This window comes from Pyrus communis, chromosome 7 (genome assembly GCF_041283825.1).
Source record: "Pyrus communis isolate YQ-2024b chromosome 7, ASM4128382v1, whole genome shotgun sequence".
NCBI classification, from domain to species: Eukaryota; Viridiplantae; Streptophyta; class Magnoliopsida; order Rosales; family Rosaceae; genus Pyrus; species Pyrus communis.
Window position 1 is genome coordinate 26,582,122 of NC_142571.1, and position 20,170 is coordinate 26,602,291.

The 20,170-nt window shown below is 36.8% G+C and overlaps 3 protein-coding genes across 3 annotated transcripts; 2 read left to right on the forward strand and 1 right to left on the reverse strand.

Moving 5' to 3' along the window:
* Positions 1 to 1,306: 1,306 nt before the first annotated feature.
* On the reverse strand, positions 1,307 to 5,481 carry LOC137733961 (uncharacterized). Its single transcript, XM_068473185.2, has 2 exons — positions 3,405 to 5,481; positions 1,307 to 3,082 (listed from the first exon to the last, which is right to left on the reverse strand). Exons 1-2 carry the CDS (start codon positions 4,877 to 4,879, stop codon positions 1,636 to 1,638), a joined length of 2,922 nt encoding a protein of 973 aa, XP_068329286.2. The 5' UTR covers positions 4,880 to 5,481; the 3' UTR covers positions 1,307 to 1,635.
* A 6,383-nt stretch (positions 5,482 to 11,864) lies between these two features.
* On the forward strand, positions 11,865 to 16,259 carry LOC137734123 (Nucleic acid-binding, OB-fold-like protein). Its single transcript, XM_068473411.2, has 12 exons — positions 11,865 to 12,083; positions 12,170 to 12,271; positions 12,366 to 12,536; positions 12,750 to 12,815; positions 13,012 to 13,077; positions 13,252 to 13,386; positions 14,079 to 14,260; positions 14,427 to 14,517; positions 14,665 to 14,733; positions 15,048 to 15,139; positions 15,223 to 15,286; positions 15,893 to 16,259. The coding sequence occupies exons 1-12, from the start codon at positions 12,003 to 12,005 to the stop codon at positions 15,995 to 15,997; spliced, it is 1,224 nt and encodes a 407-aa protein (XP_068329512.2). The 5' UTR covers positions 11,865 to 12,002; the 3' UTR covers positions 15,998 to 16,259.
* Positions 16,260 to 18,233: 1,974 nt separating this feature from the next.
* Positions 18,234 to 19,924, forward strand: LOC137735166 (two-component response regulator ARR17). The gene is made up of 5 exons (XM_068474561.2): positions 18,234 to 18,845; positions 19,142 to 19,218; positions 19,316 to 19,399; positions 19,489 to 19,559; positions 19,644 to 19,924. The coding sequence occupies exons 1-5, from the start codon at positions 18,713 to 18,715 to the stop codon at positions 19,738 to 19,740; spliced, it is 462 nt and encodes a 153-aa protein (XP_068330662.2). The 5' UTR covers positions 18,234 to 18,712; the 3' UTR covers positions 19,741 to 19,924.
* The last annotated feature ends 246 nt before the right edge of the window (positions 19,925 to 20,170 follow it).

Below are 20,170 nucleotides of genomic sequence, written 5' to 3' on the forward strand. Positions count from 1 at the left end.
ATCTAACAGTCAATAATTAACAAAAATGTTGAGAAAGTTTAAAGATTTGTGGATAGCACCACTTATTGTTATTGTGACTTGCTGTTGGCTAGAGAGGTATCAAGGAGAAGAGAGAAACATGGGTCAAACTGTCTGACAAGTAACTATTTCGACCATTTAATATCGAAAAACATATCAATTACGTTATCAACCATCAATACATTTTTCATAAAAAAATCTTCACAACAAATTACTTACAACAAACTCTTATTTTATTGAATGATTCGATCAGTCTACTAATCAAGTGGTCGAGCTCAAATTTTACCCAAGAGGAGGGGAAATCTATGCAAGTCACCATCAATAGTCTTTGGGAAAAAAACATTGGAGAGGGGTTTAAAGAGGAATAAACAAATAGTTACTGTAGTTGAGACAGTTGAAAATTGAGGAGTAAGATTCTCTCTCCCTTTAATTCCTCTCATCTTCTCTCCGCCTCTTATTTTATTATTTTTTTATTTTTATTTTTTTTTCTCTATAAAAAATTTAATATAAAATGTTAACGTAATTTAATTGTAGTTGTATAAATAAGAGAGAAAAAAAAAAAGGGAATGAAGTAAGTGATGATTTGCCACAGTGAAATGAAAGGTGTTGAATCTGAAAATTGAACATATAGAAATGGGTGGTAGAATATAAAAAGACAGCTTCTATTCCGACAGGTAGCTCCCTAATCTATATATATATATATAATATTACGTATAATTGTATATGCCCTACCACTTTGGTTTCTTCTTCTTATACACACACACACACACACACATACATATAATATTACGTATAATTGTATATGCCCTACCACTTTGGTTTCTTCTTCCTTTTGCATTATTCTACTCAGCTCTTTAGATGTATTTGCCTTAAAGTAGGCACTAAGATTCTGTGGTTTCCTGAGCCCTCTCAGCTCACTTTTGACTTCCACTAATTGTATTTTACTTTCCATCGTTGGGACACATGGGGGCAAGAATAACCACCAACCCTTTCCCATACATGCCTTTAAAGGTCAATTTTGCCCTTAACGGGTGTCACTGTAACGGCATTTCAAAACAATCGCATTATGTTATCCGTTTGAATTTTCTCACGTAGTTATACGTGATTTGATTGAAGCTTAAAATACTGTTACACTGACATTCACGTCAATTCAGTTGGAGCTACATTTTTTTTTAAGAAGAGTTGGAGCTACATTAAGGAGATAGCAATCAAACAAACTAAAATGTAGGATCAGTGAAATGTTGCAAAACTTTCCAAACGTTTAGAAGTTGACAAATGGAATCATCTCTTGGGAAGAAACATGATCAAAGACATAAATTAAAAGAGTTCAGAAGATTAGTCGTGACAATTTCTGAACGGGACTCTAAATCGGAACCCGGCAAAGGAGAATCTGGTGACCTAGCTACTTGTAGCATGGTGGAGAAACTACAGAAATATAACACAAGAAATCCACAATAGAAGGATAACAAATACAACAATGCAGAAAAACAAAAACCTTCCAACAATTGAAACTTTCTTCTCCCTCGACGAACGAACAAACTGGATTCTTCTTTGCCGGATAACTTGTTGCGAATCCCTTCACTGAATACCTGTTAAGATTAGTTTAATTCATGATCATCACAACTCCTCTTGGCCTTCTGAAGGACATCGGATCAGCTCCAAAATGTTGACAACCTCCCCCATGTCTGGTCTGTTTGACGGCACTTGTGATGTGCATATCAAGCCTAGTTTCATCACAGGTATAGCCTCTTCTGCTGGGAAAATTCCTTGGAGCCGAGCATCAACGCATTCTTCTACCCTGCCTTCTTCCAGTGCTCCTCTCACCATGTCACAGAGCACCACAACATCATCTTCCATGTACTCGACTGGTCTTTTCCCGGTGACAATCTCTAGAACCAAAACCCCAAATCCGTACACATCACATTTCTCAGTTATCTTTACTGTTTTGCAAGCAAACTCAGGTGCCATGTAGCCGAGTGCACTCTGGATCTTGCTGCTCAAAACATATCGGTCAAGCATTGGCAACAACCTCGCTAGACCAAAGTCCCCCACTTTCGGTTCGCCTGAGCAGCCAATCAGGACATTACTGGACTTTATATTGTAGTGAATTATGTTCATCTGATGCAAGTGAGCCAAACCTTTTGCAGTTCCAAGAATTATATTGAACCGATCATTCCACGACAGGAAGTTTCCACCTGCTTCATCATGAAGATGCTTATATAAACTACCACCGGCAACATAATCGTATATGATGAGCTGTAATGATGGAGTCCAGTAATAGCCTTCGATCTCCACAAGATTATCGTGCCTCACTTTCCCCAATTTATTCACTTCCCTTTCGAATTCTTCTTGAGACTTGACAAGACTAGAAACAGTGAGCTTCTTGATTGCAACTGGCCGTCCATCTTGAAGAAGTGTCCGGTAGACTGCTCCAAACCCGCCACGACCAAGCTCACAGTCCTTGTTGAGCAGAGCATGTGCACCAGTGCTGAAATCAGGCTCACCTGAAAACATGACAAGCTTGCCAGAGTTGCCATCTGTTGTTGGGGAACGGCTGAAGTCATCCCCACCTGAAAATGCGAGGGCTGGCGCCGATTGAGTTGTGGGAGATCGGACACGGAGATTAAGCACAGTAATGGCAATTACACCAATGACAATGACAGCAGCTGCAGCAATGGCAATAAGCGAAGAAATACTGAGTAAGATTCTTCTATGACCAAGATTTGATGAGATTTCTCCTGTGGTGGAGTCGGAAGAGGAATTGGGATTGAGGACAATGGGTTTGGGAAGGACTCCTGGGCAAGACTTATTAACTGCAGAGCCACAGAGAGATGGATTTCCAGAGACGGAGGAAGGGGAGATGGTATTGAAAAAGGCACCCGTAGGTAGTTCACCCTGGAGGTTGTTGTGGGAAATGTTGAAGGAAAGTAGGTTGGGAAGATTGGCTAACTGCTTCGGCAGGCCTCCCGTGAGGTTATTGAAAGACAAGTCCACAATTTGTAAGTTGGTAAGTTTGGACATTGCTGCAGGTAATGGACCAGTCAGTCTGTTCTGTGATACAGTTCTGTAGATTCCAACCAAAACAACATATCAAAAACCTAGAAAAAATTGTCAAACAAAGAAAAATCAAGTAGAATTTTGTTTTTCCCAAACAAAATTAGTGAAAAGGAGTCCCATATTGCTATACTTCATGATTCTACAACCACATACAGCTCACCAAAACAACGAATCCATTTCGACAATGAGCCAAACACAATTTGTGTGTAAAATCACTCATATCTAGATTTACGTAAGCGCAATGGATTTCTAATAACAAGTTACTACCCTTAAGATTAAGAAAAATTAGGGTACCAAAAATGAAATGTAAGGGAGCTAAGAGAACATACAAAGTGGTCAGAGAAGAACAATGCTCAATTGAAGTTGGAATTTTTCCCGTGAGGAAGTTCTTATCCAATCTCAATTCCTTCAAAGAAAAAGCCCCTCCAATTTCCTGAGGGATGCTTCCATTGAGCCGATTCTCGCTCAAGTCGAGATTGTTCAGGACCTTCAACTCTCCAATAGCCACAGGAATAGGACCAGCAAGAGAGTTACCAGAAAGGTTCAAAGTATGCAAGCTGCTTAAGGCCCCAATGTCGGACGCAATTTCACCCGAAAAATGATTAAGGGATAAATCCAAGACTTGGAGATTCTGAAGTGCATTTCCAGCTGATAAAGATTGATTGATGTTCTTGCTTCCGCTTAGTTTTTTATCTGAAAGTGAAACTTCATCTGCACCCGCCTCGAATATCCACACCGGAAGTTCACCCGCCATCGAATTCTTACTAAAATCTAGAGCCAGAAGGTTCGTGCAATAAGCCATAGACTTTGGCAAGCTCCCAGTGAACCCATTTGCAGAAAAATTCAATACCTTCAAAGCCTCAAGATTGCCTATTGAGCTTGGAACTTCACCCGTAAACCGGTTGCTAGAAAGGTCCAAAGTCTCCAGGCTTTTCATCTCGCCAATCCACTCCGGAACCTCACCAGAAAATGCGTTCTGGTGCAGATTCAGATAGCTGCACAGGCCAAGTTTCTGCATTGTCTGAGGGAGGTTACCCGAGAACGAATTCTCACTCAGATCAATGGACCTCAAGAGCGAACAGCTTCCAATTCCATCCGGAAGTTGCCCGGTAAACCGATTCCTGGCCAAATTAACTCCTCGCAAATTATTCAATTCAATCCCCTTTGGAATTTCACCCTTCAACAAGTTATCAGACAAATCCAGGGATCTAAGCCCACTCAAGGACCAAACCCCAGCTGGAACCGAACCCGAAAACTGGTTCAACGAAAAGTTAACAGCTGCTAGACTCGCACAAGAGCCCAAACTCTCCGGAATTTTCCCGGAAAACTTGTTTTTCGCCAGAGAAATCACTCTCAGCGACCCACATTGCCGAAATAACTCATCAGGAACGCCACCGGAGAAGCTGTTCTCGCTCAAATCAAGGACTCGGAGGTTGTCGATGTGAGTAAAGTTAGGGGTTAAGCTTCCGGTGAGATTGTTCTTCGAAAGAGAGAGCTTCCGAAGAGCTTGCAATTGCAGAAGGCCTCGGCCGATGTGACCCGAAAGCGAGAAGTCGTCGAGGCTGAGCTCAATGACCCGGTTGGATCTCGGGTGGCATTTCACCCCGACCCAATTGCAAGGACTGCTGTCGACTTCGCTCCAGGACGCTAACTTCCCCTTCGGATCTTGGATATCGGCCTTAAGAACTATCAGACCCAACACGTCGTCGTTTAGAGACGGGTTCAGAGATCTCGCGAGAACCGGAGCCAAAACGACGACGGCGAAGATGAGGAGCAGCGGTTTCATGCTTGAAAACGGTCGCATTGTTCGGTGCTCAAGGGCCCCACTACTAGGCCATAAAAACCAGAGAGCTCAAAGAAGGCAACTTTTAACAAAGGCCAGATTTGGAGGTGCGGAAACAACAAAATGGGGGGAGGTAGAGAGTCGAATGATCCAGGAAACCGCGCCGTCGCAACCGAGAAGCCCGAGAAACCAAAAGGGGCGCGTTATATCACAGAGATTTACAAAAACCCTAGAAATTAATCGCTCCCCAGTGAGAAACAGTCGAGCTACAGAGCTCCATCAGTCAACGAAAAGTCAAAGAAGAAGCTCCGAGCTGGTTCGATCTGAGAACCGCCAAATGCCGAGGCTGGAGTTTTCAAATTTCAGCCAGGATTACTGCTATGGCCGGGAAATCCGACAGGATTTGCAGCGGGAAGAAGCTCCGGCGACGGAGGAGGTAAACTAGGGTTTTGAGAAAGCCGAAGGTTTTGAGTATCGCAGAATTTTCTCGAAAGCTGCACCCCCTCTCCTCTCTCTCTCTCTCTCTCTCCCCCTTCTGTGTGCGTCTGTGATTGTTTGTAGTCTTTTTAAGTCTGATGAGCTTCTGAAACGAGAAAATTAAATTAAAGTTTCTTATTAACGGCGGAGAAGGATGTAGTATATTATTTGTATTTTAATTACAATAAAAAAATAAATTTTTAGTATGATCGGCATATCAGGTATTATTACACAAATTATATGATATATGTGTTAAAAAATTAATAACTTAAAAAATAAAATTTCTTATCATTTAATGATTGTGCTTCTGTCATAGGAAAAAAAATTTCGTAGGGGCCTATTAATTAAGTGTTGGACACGTGTCGGGATCCGAAGGGTGCAGGGTGTCCGACGTGGGACACGCCCAGTGGTCGTTACCGGTTACGCTTTTTGACTTGGATGGCACAAGTGACGGTAACCGGGGACTGAACGTTTTGGAATGTGACTGAAGGAACTTTCGAAGTTCCCTGAGTTGACGAAATTACGTTTTTAACATGCAGCTTCTAAATTTTTTTCAAAAGAATGATTTTCGTAGATCATTTTTCTCTTTCTTGAATTTCTTTTGCTCTATATTTTCGATTTAAAGACAAAATAAATAAAGCATGCGTTAGGAAAAAAAAGAAGATGTGTACTCAAATTTTTGACTTACTGCATAAATTGAAGTAAAAAAATTGGGTTAGTTGTAAAAGATCTAAGCTTTCATACTTCCACTACCGTCAAACTCACCGCCTTTAGCCCCACAGAAGATTCTTAGCATGAGGCGGAGCTGGATACAACTGAATATCTGTAAATTTGATTACGATTTTAGTATCTTGAACTCAATTTGATTTAAGCAGTAATGCAAATATACCCTAAATCAAATGTTTTAGTCTTTTAGACTCGCAGTTGTTTATTAGGTTCCTTTTGGACTTTGTACTAGTTTTTCATGTAATGAAAGTTCTATTGACCCAAAAAAAAAGAGTTAAGGAAATAAAACCTGCCTTGTACATCAGCATTTATGTTTTTTTTTTTTAGTACATCGATATTTTTACACTAAGGGGATGAAGAGTTGGGCAAAGCCACACAATGGGCAGCCTAATTTGGTATCAAATTCGCCACCCATGAGATTCGAACCTAAGACCTCTCATTTCAAAATGAAGAGAAAGACCACTAGATCATAATACTAAGTGACACATCGGCATTTATGTTTATTTGCCATTTTATCTATCTAATAGGAAATTGATGGCATGGGGGTATAATTGTAATTTTGCAAAGTTGCCTTGCTACCGTAAACGGAAGGCATGGGTGAGCTGAGTGAACGAGTGAGTTCAGAGTTGGGTGTGGATGGTGGATAAACAGAAAAAGTGGAGGCAAAAAGCAACAAAGGCAATTAAATAAGTGGTGGGGAAAGGTGGGTGGTGTAATAAATAAAGAAAATGTGACAGAAGTGGTGTGGTGCAGATCGCAGGGTTGTGACAAGGATTCAACTTTCTTTGCCTTTTATTTTTCCTGTTGGATAGAGATGTTTCGTCGGAAATTTAAGGTGAATTCGTTTTATATAAATTGTTCCTTTGTTTTAGAGAATGAACTTACCATTTACCAACACTTGGTATGCTGCCACATATCGTATCAGGAGGTGTGAAGAGGTTTTTCTCGTTTTTTTAGAAGAGATGGTGTAACTAGGAAAATATTAGGGAAATCATGTTTTTTTATTACATTTTGTAGATTTCATGATGTGACGGTTGATTGTTTGATACCTACTTTAACAATTTAAACAAACAATTCAATCATTAACGCCACATCATATGGACGTCTCTAGCATCACCCTTATGACGAATATTTCACTGTAACGGTGATAAGATATATTGTTGAGTAAGAACGTTAAATACATGGTATTGTATAGATGATTTGAATTACTCCATAATAACGTTAAATACATGGTATTGTATAGATGATTTGAATTACTCCATAATAACGTATCCAGTGTATGTAAATTCTTCATGCTTTATTCCTTACCCTAGCTCTGTCCTTGTACTTTGAGTCACTTAAATGATAAAAGGCTTTTTAGCCAAAATGGTTAATGATATTTACATAACTGACTTTGGTCCATGAGATTTAAACTTGACAAATTGGTCCCAAAGTTTGTCCAACGCCAATCATTTGGGTCATCTCGTGAAAAATTTCTGTTAAATAAGGAGAAAATAACAAAAGTTCCCTCAACTTTTGTTAAATCATTTTGGCCTATTGTTTGTTAAATTGACAGTATTTTTGTCATTTTGGTCCTTATTTAACAAAGATTTTTCACAAAAGTATCAAAATGATTGATGGTTTAGGATTTAGGGGCCACTTCTATTGATTTCAAATTTCGTTGACCAAAGTAAAAAGTTATATAAATCTCAAATACTGTTTTAAGCTAAAATGCCAATAATAAATAATGCACCTCTACACAATGTCCCTTGCATTTTGCAGACTTTGAATACTTTGCAGGTTGTTGAATCAAAACATGGCATTCCCTTGATTCCTAATTTCTGATGTGAAGGCTTCATAATTTTGGGAAAATCATCGCATTGGGTCCAATTGGACTTGTCTTTTTTTAATATGCTTCCATGTTAAGGCATGGGAAATTGCCAATTCCAACTACCAAGCAACATAAATAAGAAGAGAACTTCTACGTCACAGATTTTATTTATTAATTTATAGTTGAGACTTCAAATTATGTCAATTTCATCTCATCAAAACCATATTTCATACTCACTTCAATAAATAATATTTTTGTGAAAGCAAGTCATATCCACTCTTAAATGTACCTTTGATTGATGATATATTTCTAGAATTGAGATGCTTTTCGATTTCTATGTCTAAAATCGACGGATTCAGAGATCTAGATCACTCATTTTAAATCATAGGATCTTCATTTGTTTGTTCTACTGATCCACCTCATATAAACTAAGAATCCATATATCTCTCTTTTCCCTTTGAACGACCCAAATTTTTGGGTTTGCCAGTTGCGAACTTGAAGATCCGGAGGGGATTTTAATCCGTATTTCTAAAGCGATATGATTTAACATTTCTATACATATTGATCGCATGAGACTTCGACTGCATATATATTATGTTGTTAACTACTTGAACTACAAACCTCTTGCTCACTTCTTGAGTTGTACTAATCTTTACACACGCAACATTAGAGCATCCCTAATGGGTGCTTTATCATCTATGAGGCTACTACATTTCAAGCTTTAGTGAGAAATTTCATCCCTGATGAGCTGAAAAATGGAGTTAGATCCACCGCTTGGGCTAGCAACTTTATTTCTTGGGTAGTATAAAATTAGGTTACATCTAACCCCAAAAAACAGTGGGTCTCACAAAAAAGTAGCAGCTCATGTGAGCAAAATTCTATCACTCTCCCTCCACTTATGAATACAATTATATTCTACTTTATTCTTTTTTTTTTAATTCTTTTTTCTTACATATTTTTTCTTGCAATTTGTCTAATGAATGGTTGTTTTAAATTTTACAAGAATCAAAATTTCAAATTGATTTAATGTTCATGGGCATTGGTGGGTGAAGTTTTCAAATAATTTTTTTTTCAAAATTGTTTGATACTAATTTATCAATTGATGCTAGGTTAATTGTTGTGTTGTACACGAAAATCAAATTATTTTAGAGGGCGAAGTCAGGGTTTGTATCTTTCAACAGATGAGATTGAGTTGTCATAAGTGATGGAATGTAACTTTGTCACAATTTGAATATTTTAGGTTGAAAGGTTCATAAAATTTTTGAAGATAACACGTCCAAAAATCAACTTAAGAAAAATTAACAAAAAAAAAAAAATTATTGCATAATTAAATTACTACATAAATAAATATATATAGCCCCATATACAACCCGAAAGAAATAGACCTCATTGGGAGAGATTATTTTATAAAGCCCCAAAAATTCCTCAGAACTCTAAAATGGGCTATTCCATCATTTTTCCAGCCCCATATAGAATCCTTCATTGGGATGCTCTTATTGACATTCAAAATTCTATTTGAAAGGGGATGGACTATGGATCGATAGGGTTGTGAAGTTTTGGGATTGGAGTAGCATTTTGTGTTGTCTTTATGCATTGAGGCTTATTGCTCACCATTTTATGGTAGTGACAGTTTGGAGGTTACCATAGTACCAAAAGAATGAGTCCATTCTGCACTACAAATTTCATGCTGTCAAGCACTTTCCCCAGCAGCTGCTGCTGTCTCCACTCACTGCTACACCAAACTGTAAATTGATCTTTGTTCCTCTCCTCATCAACAAACCCTAATTTTTTTTATTAATGCAATGATTTATTTATTAGTAATTTAGTACACATAATTAAATCCCAATACTTCTGTGGGTAAATACATGTATGTAATGACAGTTAAACTGACCATTTTCCAGTTATAAATTGCTAGAAAAAATATTTAAGGTAAGAAATGAACATGTGGTGATTAAATGGCAAGCACTATTGCCCAAAAACCCTAACCCTAAAGCTCACTAGGGCATTTTTTGTTTTAGTGGTTGTGAATTTCTCAAAAAGGAAAAAAGAGGGGAAGGACGATTTTCACGGGATCCACTTCAGATTTTTGTGTTTAAAACTTGTAATCCGAGAAATTTGAACCGCTCAATTTCAATCATATGTCCTCTATTAGCCTATTACACTAATCCACTTTATAGAAATCCAAAACTTGAATGGACGGAAATACGTTCTCTCTCTTAAACGGTTCATATTTCTCGATATATGGACACACAGATCTAAAAGGGATCCAAATTCCTCTCACTGTGCCAGTTGCATATCCATTCTCGTTATCTGACTTTATTATTTGATATTTTTATTTTTATTTTTTGACCTTTTTCTCACAGTAAAACGACATGGTCCAGGTTATGCGTCTTCTGCAATTTACATTCGAGTTTTTAACTTGCTATTTCTGTGATGTGCTTTTATGTTTATTGGCCAACCAGTATGTGCCCTACTCGACACAAATTTTCGACCAGAAAAATACCGGCGGCCTTGGATGGAGGAGGGAAAAACTAACAAGAACAAGACAATGCACGAATGGGATCAGTGTTTTTGAAATTTTTAGTTGACGGACTCTCTACATTCCATAGTCGAGAAATTTTTTATTGTGATTAAAACACGGATGATACATCGCGTATTTTGATATAAGTGGTGGAAAATTGTATTTTTAAATTATTAACTTTTTAACGTACATATCATATTATTTGTATAGCGACACATAGTGTACCATCTTGTGTTCTGATCACATTGAAAAATCTCTTACATAATTGATTATTGTTTGAATCTTTTCTATACGAACTTGGGATGAGTACCGTCGGGTTCAGTTTGATTGGCTCTTAAAAACGAAAGTTGAGTCAAGTAATATAACCGGTTTGATTTGTTCAATTTAGTAAGAGAGAGAGAGAAAAAAAGAGACGAAGAAACGGACCGGTCTAGACGAAAACTAACATATAGTTGTGATTAGTGTGTTTACATGCAAATGTCAATTATGTCATTATCAAAGAAAATGTTACTTGCAAAGTCATGCACGTTCATCACAATTATGCGACTTTAGAGGATATAGGTCCTCATTTTTCAATCCAAATGTCCATATTATACTAACATCTAAGTTCTAGATTATTCTTTTTTTTTTTTTGCAGTAAATTCGAGGGAAAAGGATCTTCGGTGAATTTTTTTTTTGGGATCTCGTGATCATAATCGTTCATCGTATATCGTGCGATCAGAAATCATTTTCAATTTAAAATTTAAAATTAAATATAAATAATAGCTAACGAAAAATGACCTTATGATATACGATGAACGGTCATCATCATGGGATCCTTGGAATCTCCATGAAAAGGATCCGACGATGATCCTTTTCCAAATCCAAGAAAGGAAAAGTGTTACTAAATTTATACCATCCACTATTTCGTATATGATTACGGGTCGAACAAAAACAAAATACATTTTCTTCATGAATGTGATCTATTGGACATAAATCCAAATTTTCAATTTTTTTTTTGTTCTTTAGAATTTTTTTTACGGTTCTCGGTGCTATCAAAATGCCACTACAAGACCAATAGCTCAATAATTTTCAAATAATCATGTGCGGTGGATCAAGATTATAAAACTGCATGATATAACATAGACGAATGATATGATTAACATTTTAGCTTTTCAGGCCTCCATTAAGACATGCATACATACACACACATTTATAATATAAGCGGATTAATAACATGACCAATCATTGTGACAGTCAACTAAAAAATTCCTCTAGCTAATTAAATAAGGGCTAGTTTGAAAGTGCATTTAAAATTACTGAAAATTTTTTTGGTGAAAATGTTTTTAGAATCAATTCTTAATAAAAATTTAAGTGAATTTTGAAAAAACGCTTGAAGTGTCTCCTGCAAGAAGAATATAACTGGCTCTTTTACAGGAAGCACTTCAAGTACTTTTGGAGCCCAAAAACATATTCTTTAAAAGTGTTTTCAGTCATGGGCTGTTTGGGCTTCATTTTTCTCCAAAAAGCCCAAATCATGCAAAAAACCAAAAACCCTACGTCTTCCAATTGAACTGCCCACTCATCTCTGAACTGAGAAACTGTGGAGCTCTGGTTTCTGAAGGAAAGAGATGGCACCCAAGGGAAGTACCAGCGTAAGCAGAAAGCAATTGATTCTATCAGCTCTCTGCAAACACTTCTCTGTTGATCCTGTAAGAAACTTCATCTCTCTCAAAATTTTCATATTTTATCTTTCCTTCCACTTCGATTGCTCAAATTTTGAGCTCGATATCTGCAGAAATCGTTGCCGGAAAACTTCGCTGGCGATGAAGTCACGAGCTTGTACTCAACGGTACTGAAAGCAGCCAAAAACGGCGTCGCAGCGCAAGTGAACGATGGGGTAAGGTTCTACAGTTTTATTGCCTCAAAACTTAGTTGAATTGGATTCCTGGTAACTTTTATGTAACTAAAATTTTGTGTTCTGGGGGTTGTAGGTGGTGAATTGGGTGAGATATGCAGAGGGTTTTCCTACAGATTCCCAGCCATGCTCTGCAGCTCTCGAAGGGTTGAACGAAACCTTGGCTGACGTTTCAGTGCTTTTGGGCAATGGGTTCACACCCTCTGAAGCTGATGCTGTTGTGTTTTCTGCAGTGCATTCTTCTGTGGTATGGATTCTTCTGCATGCACGATTTCGATCGTGTTTCGCATTTCTCATACTTTGCAATTTGTAATTCTCTTGATATTTTCGCTTTAGAACTGCAATATTTTCATGTTAGTTTTTCTTGGATTGTTTTTGAATTCGGACATGAACATTTTGATGCAATGTGGTAGAAATGGCGCTTGAAATTGTGGTCATTTGTTGAGTGGTTTGTCTGCAGATTGGTCTTTCAAATACAGATAGGCAAAAGTTGCCACATTTGTTGAGATGGGTGGATTACATCCAGGTACGCCTCCATGTTCTGAGTATTGCTGTTATCTTTAATTCACAGGTTTAGTAAAGGTTCAATCTTGGAATGAAGTACCATGTGGTTACAAACTTGTATCATTGGATGTAGAAACATGAGCTACTTGTTATTATTGTTTCCACGTGTAGCTTTCAGAAATGTCATAGTTACTAATGCTCACAACTTTCTTCTCCAGAACAAGGTGGATTTCGGAGACGTACTTGAGAAGATAGTGGTAGAGAAGGATATATTTGATTTTCGAGTAAGTAAAATCTACTATTTTATTTTGAATCTCAATTTCAGTTATGCATCTCTGAACCTGCTATTGCAATAGAAGGGAAATATTAAATGTTGAAACGATAGTAAAAAAATGTTTTCTTGTGAATCACAAAGTGGACTTATGTTACACTGTATCCCTTGATCATTATGTATGCAGGAGTTGGATGATTTGCTGGGAGCAAAAAGTGCGGGTAAGATGGAAATTGATTCAAATGCAAAGAAGACTGTCCAAAGCACAAAAACCGCAGACAAACCAGGGGCAGACCTGAACACAAAGAACAGTGATGCTGGGGTACATCCTTTTAAATTTACACCTGTTCTTTCAGTACAAATTAAATAATCTTACTGAGATACAAGTTAGTTATAAATTTTACGGCTGTACCTACATGCATATATTCGTATAATGCTGAATTCATTTGATAAGATAATTTGAATAGTTATCTAACTTATATAACAAGACTTCCCTTTTGTTATGATATCATTATGCTTTGGATTTCTGACAATGCTCAATTCATGTAATTTCTTCCTAGAAAAAAGCATAGAATTGTAGAATGATTGACAGTACCAAACAGTGTAGTAGAGTAGGCTCATGCACTGACTTCCAAGTTTAAATCACCATAAGCTGTTCCTCATCTGAATGCCAAGTAGCTAGTTATATAATTATGGCTATCCACCGCCTCAGTTCTTTAACCTATTTTACGAACAGTTCCCATACTGCTTTGTTAGATATCTGCACAAAACTACTTGAGCTGTATTATATAGACATCTCTCTACTGTTTCTTTTGCTCTATTTCCAATATAACCAGGAATAACCATATTGCGCTTAATCAACTAGTTGACCAACATTATATCTGGTCAACCTCCTTAGTGAATCGATAGTTGGATTTGTGCTGTAAACTACTACAGTCCGAACAAAGCTTCTACTTTTAGATTTCCTTCCTATACTGTTCTTTTCTGATGACTTTTTTTCATTGGAATTGTTAGGTAAAGGCTGCAGGGGAAGAGAAAGTTATGTTGGATAAGAAAGCAGATAAAAAAGCTACTAATGAGAAGACAAAATCACCAGAAACAGAGGCAGTTGAGAAAGACAAAGAAGTTAGTGTCAGTTTATTGAATATACAGGTTGGCCTCGTGCGCAAAGCTTGGAAGCATCCGTCTGCTGATAGGTGTGCGGGCAACATTTTTCTCTTTCTTTTCCTCTATGTGCCCATTGATTCATTAGAAAACCGATTGAACTGCTGGCTGTCTTGCCTTGAAGTTTGAACTCTGAATGCTATTGTATATTTGGAGGATGTGAAATCATTCATAACCTTGTTTTCATTCTTGATACAGTTTACTGGTCGAGGAGATAGATGTCGGAGAAGCTAAATTACGGCAAGTGGTCAGCGGCTTGGCAAAATATATCAGTCCAGAGGAGTTAACAGTATGATTACTCCTTGATATTTGGAACTAGATAGTTTTTTCACATAATCTTTTGCATGTCTATTTTTGTTATTTTCATGGTTGTTACACGGATGAACATTCACACTTAAAACTCTGATGTATCTGTTTGGTGCATGCAACTACGCAGAACCGTCATGTTGTGCTGATTACGAATGTGAAACCTGGGAAATTACGGGATGTGATGTCACAAGGACTGGTATGTGTTTCTTGTCATTTAACTCATTATTCTCACTGATGAGTTAGTTAGGTCTTGTTGAGTCCTTCACTGCTTAGCTAGTAATCAAATTTTTGTTTTTGTTTTCCTCTCTTGTGCTCAAAATATTTAATTTTCCATCCATTCCTTAGGAAACATTAATAATCCCACTGTTCTCTAGTATAAGCTTCCAAATTTGTTCTATATGATCAAAGCTTATGGAGAGTCCTTTTTTAGTGAAAGCTAAGTTTTTCTAAAATTAACTTCTGGTAAACAAACATACAATGTATGAGTTTTATTTGTGTGCATGTGGGCAGGTGCTATGTGCTTCTAGTGAAGATCACACCCTAGTAGAGCCCTTGCTACCTCCACAAGGAGCCAAACCGGGGGAACGTGTATCATTTTCTGGGTGAGTTACCTGAAACTACTTGGAGCTTAAACCAGACATTTTCATTAGTAAACTTATCTTGACATCCGCTTCTTCCTATCCAGGGTTGATGGAAAGCCAGAAGATGTGCTGAACCCAAAAAAGAAACAGCTGGACAAGATCACACCGGTATGCTCTGTTTTTTTCTCGGTTTGTGGATCTTCTTAGTGCATTCGGGGAAAACCATACATGTGCTGCCTAATTTATTCGTTCATAACTTAAATGCAAACTTGTACTTCACAAGTTACTGCTTGGCTAACCATTAAAAAGTTCACATGAAAATTGTGAGGCACTGGCCCTACTGGGGGGAGTAGGATTCTCACTCCTCTTTTTTTCCCTCCCCTTCTCTCCCATACTATTTGAACGGTCACGGTTAAGCTACATCAACATCTTATATTAATTTTTTATAGAAAGAGAAAGACAAAATAAAGAATGTGAGAGGAAGAGATGGAAGGGATGGACCCTACTGGGGGTGGTTGGGGTTGTCCCAATCCTTATCGGAACCAATTGGTTGATAGGCCTCTATCGATTGTGAATCTGTGCTTGTGTTTCTTTATGTATTGGCAATTATGATATAGTTTTACGGAGGCATTGACAGTTATTACAGTTGTGGCGATTTGACCAGAACAGTCACTATCTCATCAATTATGCATTAACTGTCTATACGGCATTGCATTTATGATGCTCCAAGTTGAAGTTAGGCACATAAATCTTGTGGGTGTTTCATCGTTGCAGAATCTTTTCACTGACGATAAGGGTGTGGCTACCTTCAGGGGTATCCCGTTTATGACCTCGGCCGGGCCTTGTACATCATCCATCCCCAAGGGAACTATCAAATGATCGTATCTTGCCCTTACAACCAATGTAACTCTCACTTTTCAAGGAAGGATCTCGCTCACCATGTAGTTCAACTTATTTGATGTCAAGATATATTATGGAATTACAGTTTCGTATTTCGTTTTTGGTAAAGAAAATTGTTTAGGGTCGCTTATACTATTATGTCAAATGGTTTGACATGATCAATTTGAATTCGAAGATTAGGATGAGGATCCTCCTTTTTTTGGGGATCCCAAGAATCCTCATATTTTAGCCGTTCATCGTATATCGTGCTGTCAGTTTTCGTTAGTTACTATTTGTGTTTAGTTTTAAATAATAAAATTTAAATGATTTCTAACCTTACGATGTAAGATAAATAGTTAAAATATGAGATCCTTAGGATTCCTACCATTTGAATCCAAATGGGATCCAAATCTCGAAGATTAACTACCAATGTGCCATTTTAAAATTTGTTGGCGAGATAACAAGAAAAACTTAAATGCATTTGTTTTCAGTTTGCTAGCACATAAGCGTATGTGTGGGGGACTGTTTTATGAAACAGAAGCAGAAAAAAGTGTAGGCAAGTTTTACCCTCATTAGGACAAGAGGAATGTGATTCTATCTGAATCTCACAGTTTGAAGTTGATAAACTAAGCAATTTAGACCGCTTATTTCAAATCTTACAATTCTCATTAGTCCATTATACTAACTTATCTAATGAAAATTAAGAATCGGGATCTCTTTGCCTTCTCTCTTGAACGGTCTGAAATTCTGAATTATGCAGTCCATGAGCTTAGGACCACAATATCCGGAGAGGATTTGAATTAAGATACGAGGGTACTAATGACACTGAGGTAGTTAATAGTCACGCTTTTCCATAAAGCCAGCCAGCATAACAAAGTTGACCAAACAGTAAAGGATAAGTCAACCTCAATACCCCAGCAAGTTGTCCGAGATAGATACAGATATACCAGTCTTGTCTGTAATCTTGTTCTTGAAATTGTACTGTATGCTTTCTTCACCAAGAAAAAAATGCTACCGTATGCTTTGTAAATTGTAATTTTCCGGTTCAAACTCTTTATCCTCGTCCACCAAATAATTTTGAAAGCAAGTCTACGTTGATGGTTAAAAAAACTACGATGAATTCATTTTACATAATATTTACGTTGTTCATTGATCTTACAGTTCAAACAAGAACACTTAACTAACGATTCAGATAATAGTTGTATGAGTTGGAAATGAGCAAAACATGATTGTAACGTACTGAAGTCTCACTATTTGGTCCGTGAAAATTATCTGTTGTTGTTCGGGTATTTAGTAGAAAAAAACAAAGAAAGTGACTCAGAGAAGAAGACATGACAAAGATTCTGTGGATTTATGTTTGTTCTTTGTATTGTTTAGCATTACGTATGTACTATGTATGTATTGGATTTGGATGTATGGATTCTGCGCCAAGAGATTCTAATTAGGTCTTTTCCCACTGTCAGAAAACAGATGGGATTCGGATCTCTTAGACGTGTGGTGATGGTGTTGTGGTAACTCCACTCCTCCCCACTTTGACCATATTTTTTCAACCACCACTTTTGGTGTATTTCAATCCAATCCATGATATTCTAATCGTGAAAGTAGATTTAAATTTGAATGCAAAGACGGACGTCGCTGGATTACATTCACTTAAGTTTGTTCAATTCTTATTGAGCATAGTTAATAACTTAACATTAACACATATTTGATCGAACAATCTTGTATTACTCAATTCAAACTATTAAATTCTTTTTAAAACCACATGAAAACCACTCATTGAAGTTTTCATAGAGCATTAGTTGATGTTTTTTCCTAAATAGAATTTAGTATTTAGAATAGATAACATGAAAATCACGATTTAGAAATACAAAAGATGAAACTCATTTTTTATAAATATATAGTTGAGTACTACAGAAAATGAGTGAATGACATATGAAATGAGTGAATGACATTAAAAATAAAAGATGTACTAATTGTAAAATATAACAGTTAAAACATTAAAAGTTACGTAATATTTAAGCTATATCCGTAACTTCATAATTTTAAAATTGTTAAAGGGAGGGGTTTGGGGTTTTGAATATATGTCATAAGGTTGAAAAAAAGTAATAATGAGGTAATGGTTATTATTGTATCAGCAGCTGCTACAAAATGAATAAAATGACGTAATTCAGCAGCAGTATCCATGCAGATTTCTGAATTCTGATACCTACAAATTTTCTCTGCACACGGAGAGAGAAGATAATAAATATCCCAAGTCACAGATATATCGTGATCTTCTTTGGGTTTCTACCTTTGATTTGATTCAGTTCTCTCTCTTAGATTTACTAGCAGCTTATCTGCCTATGCATTTACTCGGCAGCATATCTCTATTGTCTATATATAAATACAAAAATCCGGCCTTCCAGAATCCACACTACATCTTGTTCATTCATTTTCCATGAGTTTGTTTTGTTTTATGTTTTACTGTATGGATTGAATCCCCATATGCTAAATTGTTACTGTCGGACTCAGACAAGTCGTTTATCTTGTGAAATTAAATCGTGTCTTTTACTGCAACTGCGTTTATTACAAGTCTCTTTCTCTCTCTCTTTCTTTTTCTTTCCTTTTCTTTCCTTTTCTTTCTGCACTTGCGTCTTTGCGTTCATTTGGCTATTATTATTCGAAGTTGGTGGGTGAGAGAGGGAGAGGGTTATTATTTCTAGGGTTTTAAGAAATATGGAGGCTGCTTCTTCTTCCTCCTCAAAGGGTTTCATGGCAAATGTGGAGCAACCCCATGTTTTAGCCGTCGATGACAGTCTCGTCGACCGAAAACTGATTGAAAAGCTGCTCACAAATTTGTCTTGCAAAGGTAACAATCTGTCTGCTCGAATCCTCCACAACCCTCTTCTTTTTTTCTTTTTCTTATTTTGCTCTATATTCTCATGCTAATTTACATGAAAATAAATGGTAGTGATTTTTACAATCTCATTTTTGCTGAAACGCTATATTTAGTGCTTAAAATAAAGATTAAGAAGACTTTATCATGGTGAATTAAATTAATAGAAAGCTGTTTAATGGAAATAAAGTATGTGGAAAGCATTCTATTTTGGCTTGGTAAAATAATACAGTTAAAAAAATGATAATTATTACTCCCATTTGGTGCAGTGACAACTGCAGAAAATGGGGCAAGTGCATTGGAGTTTTTGGGCTTGGGAGATCAACACAAAAGCTTGGAGAGTAATGTGAGTAACTAATTAGTAATTACCACTGATCCATCGTATTAATTCAACATTTAAGCTTTATACTGAGAAGGGAGAAGGGTCTTGTTCTTACCTGCAGGTCTCAAACTCAAAGGTAAATCTGGTAATTACTGACTATTGTATGCCAGGAATGACAGGCTATGAACTGCTCAAGAAAATCAAGGTTGTGCAGATTTTTTGATAATTTTTTACCATTTAATATGGTTAAATATATAATCGTGCTTTTTAATTTTTTTACCCTTCTGCAAGCAGGAATCATCAATCATGAAGGAAGTTCCAGTGGTGATTATGTCGTCTGAAAACATACCGAATCGGATTAACAAGTAAATATGAACTGATTATTATGTGTTAATTTCCTTTGGTTTTTTTATTTTTTATTTATGGTTTTAATTTTTGATTAAAAACAGGTGCTTGGAGGAAGGAGCTCAAATGTTCATGCTAAAGCCACTCAAACAGTCAGACATGAAGAAATTGAGATATCATTTGCTGAACTGCAGCCGCTAGAAAAACAATTACCTTTTCCATTTTTCTGGAGGAAATTGGAAATAGCCTAAGAACTAGTTTACTAAGTTTTTGTATGCAACGTAGCATGGTATGCACCGGAGATTTAGACTATTAGATTTTTTTTTAGTTTTTCTCGTCAAGACATAGGAATTTCCTTCAATGCTAATATTTAATTTTTGGGTTTTGTTTTGCTCATAACTTCGTAGATTAAATCGTAGTTATGGTTTCGTAACTTTAATTTAATTGGAACAATAGTCTATTAACTAAAAATTTATTATCATTGGTCTTTTAATTCATCAAAACATGAATCTATGATTTTTTTTGTCAACTTCTTTAGGACTTCTGTTAAAATGAGTCACGTGATTGCTATGCACATGAGGCTAAATCAATGAGCAAATATGGAAAATCAAATTAGAAAAATTGTATCAAT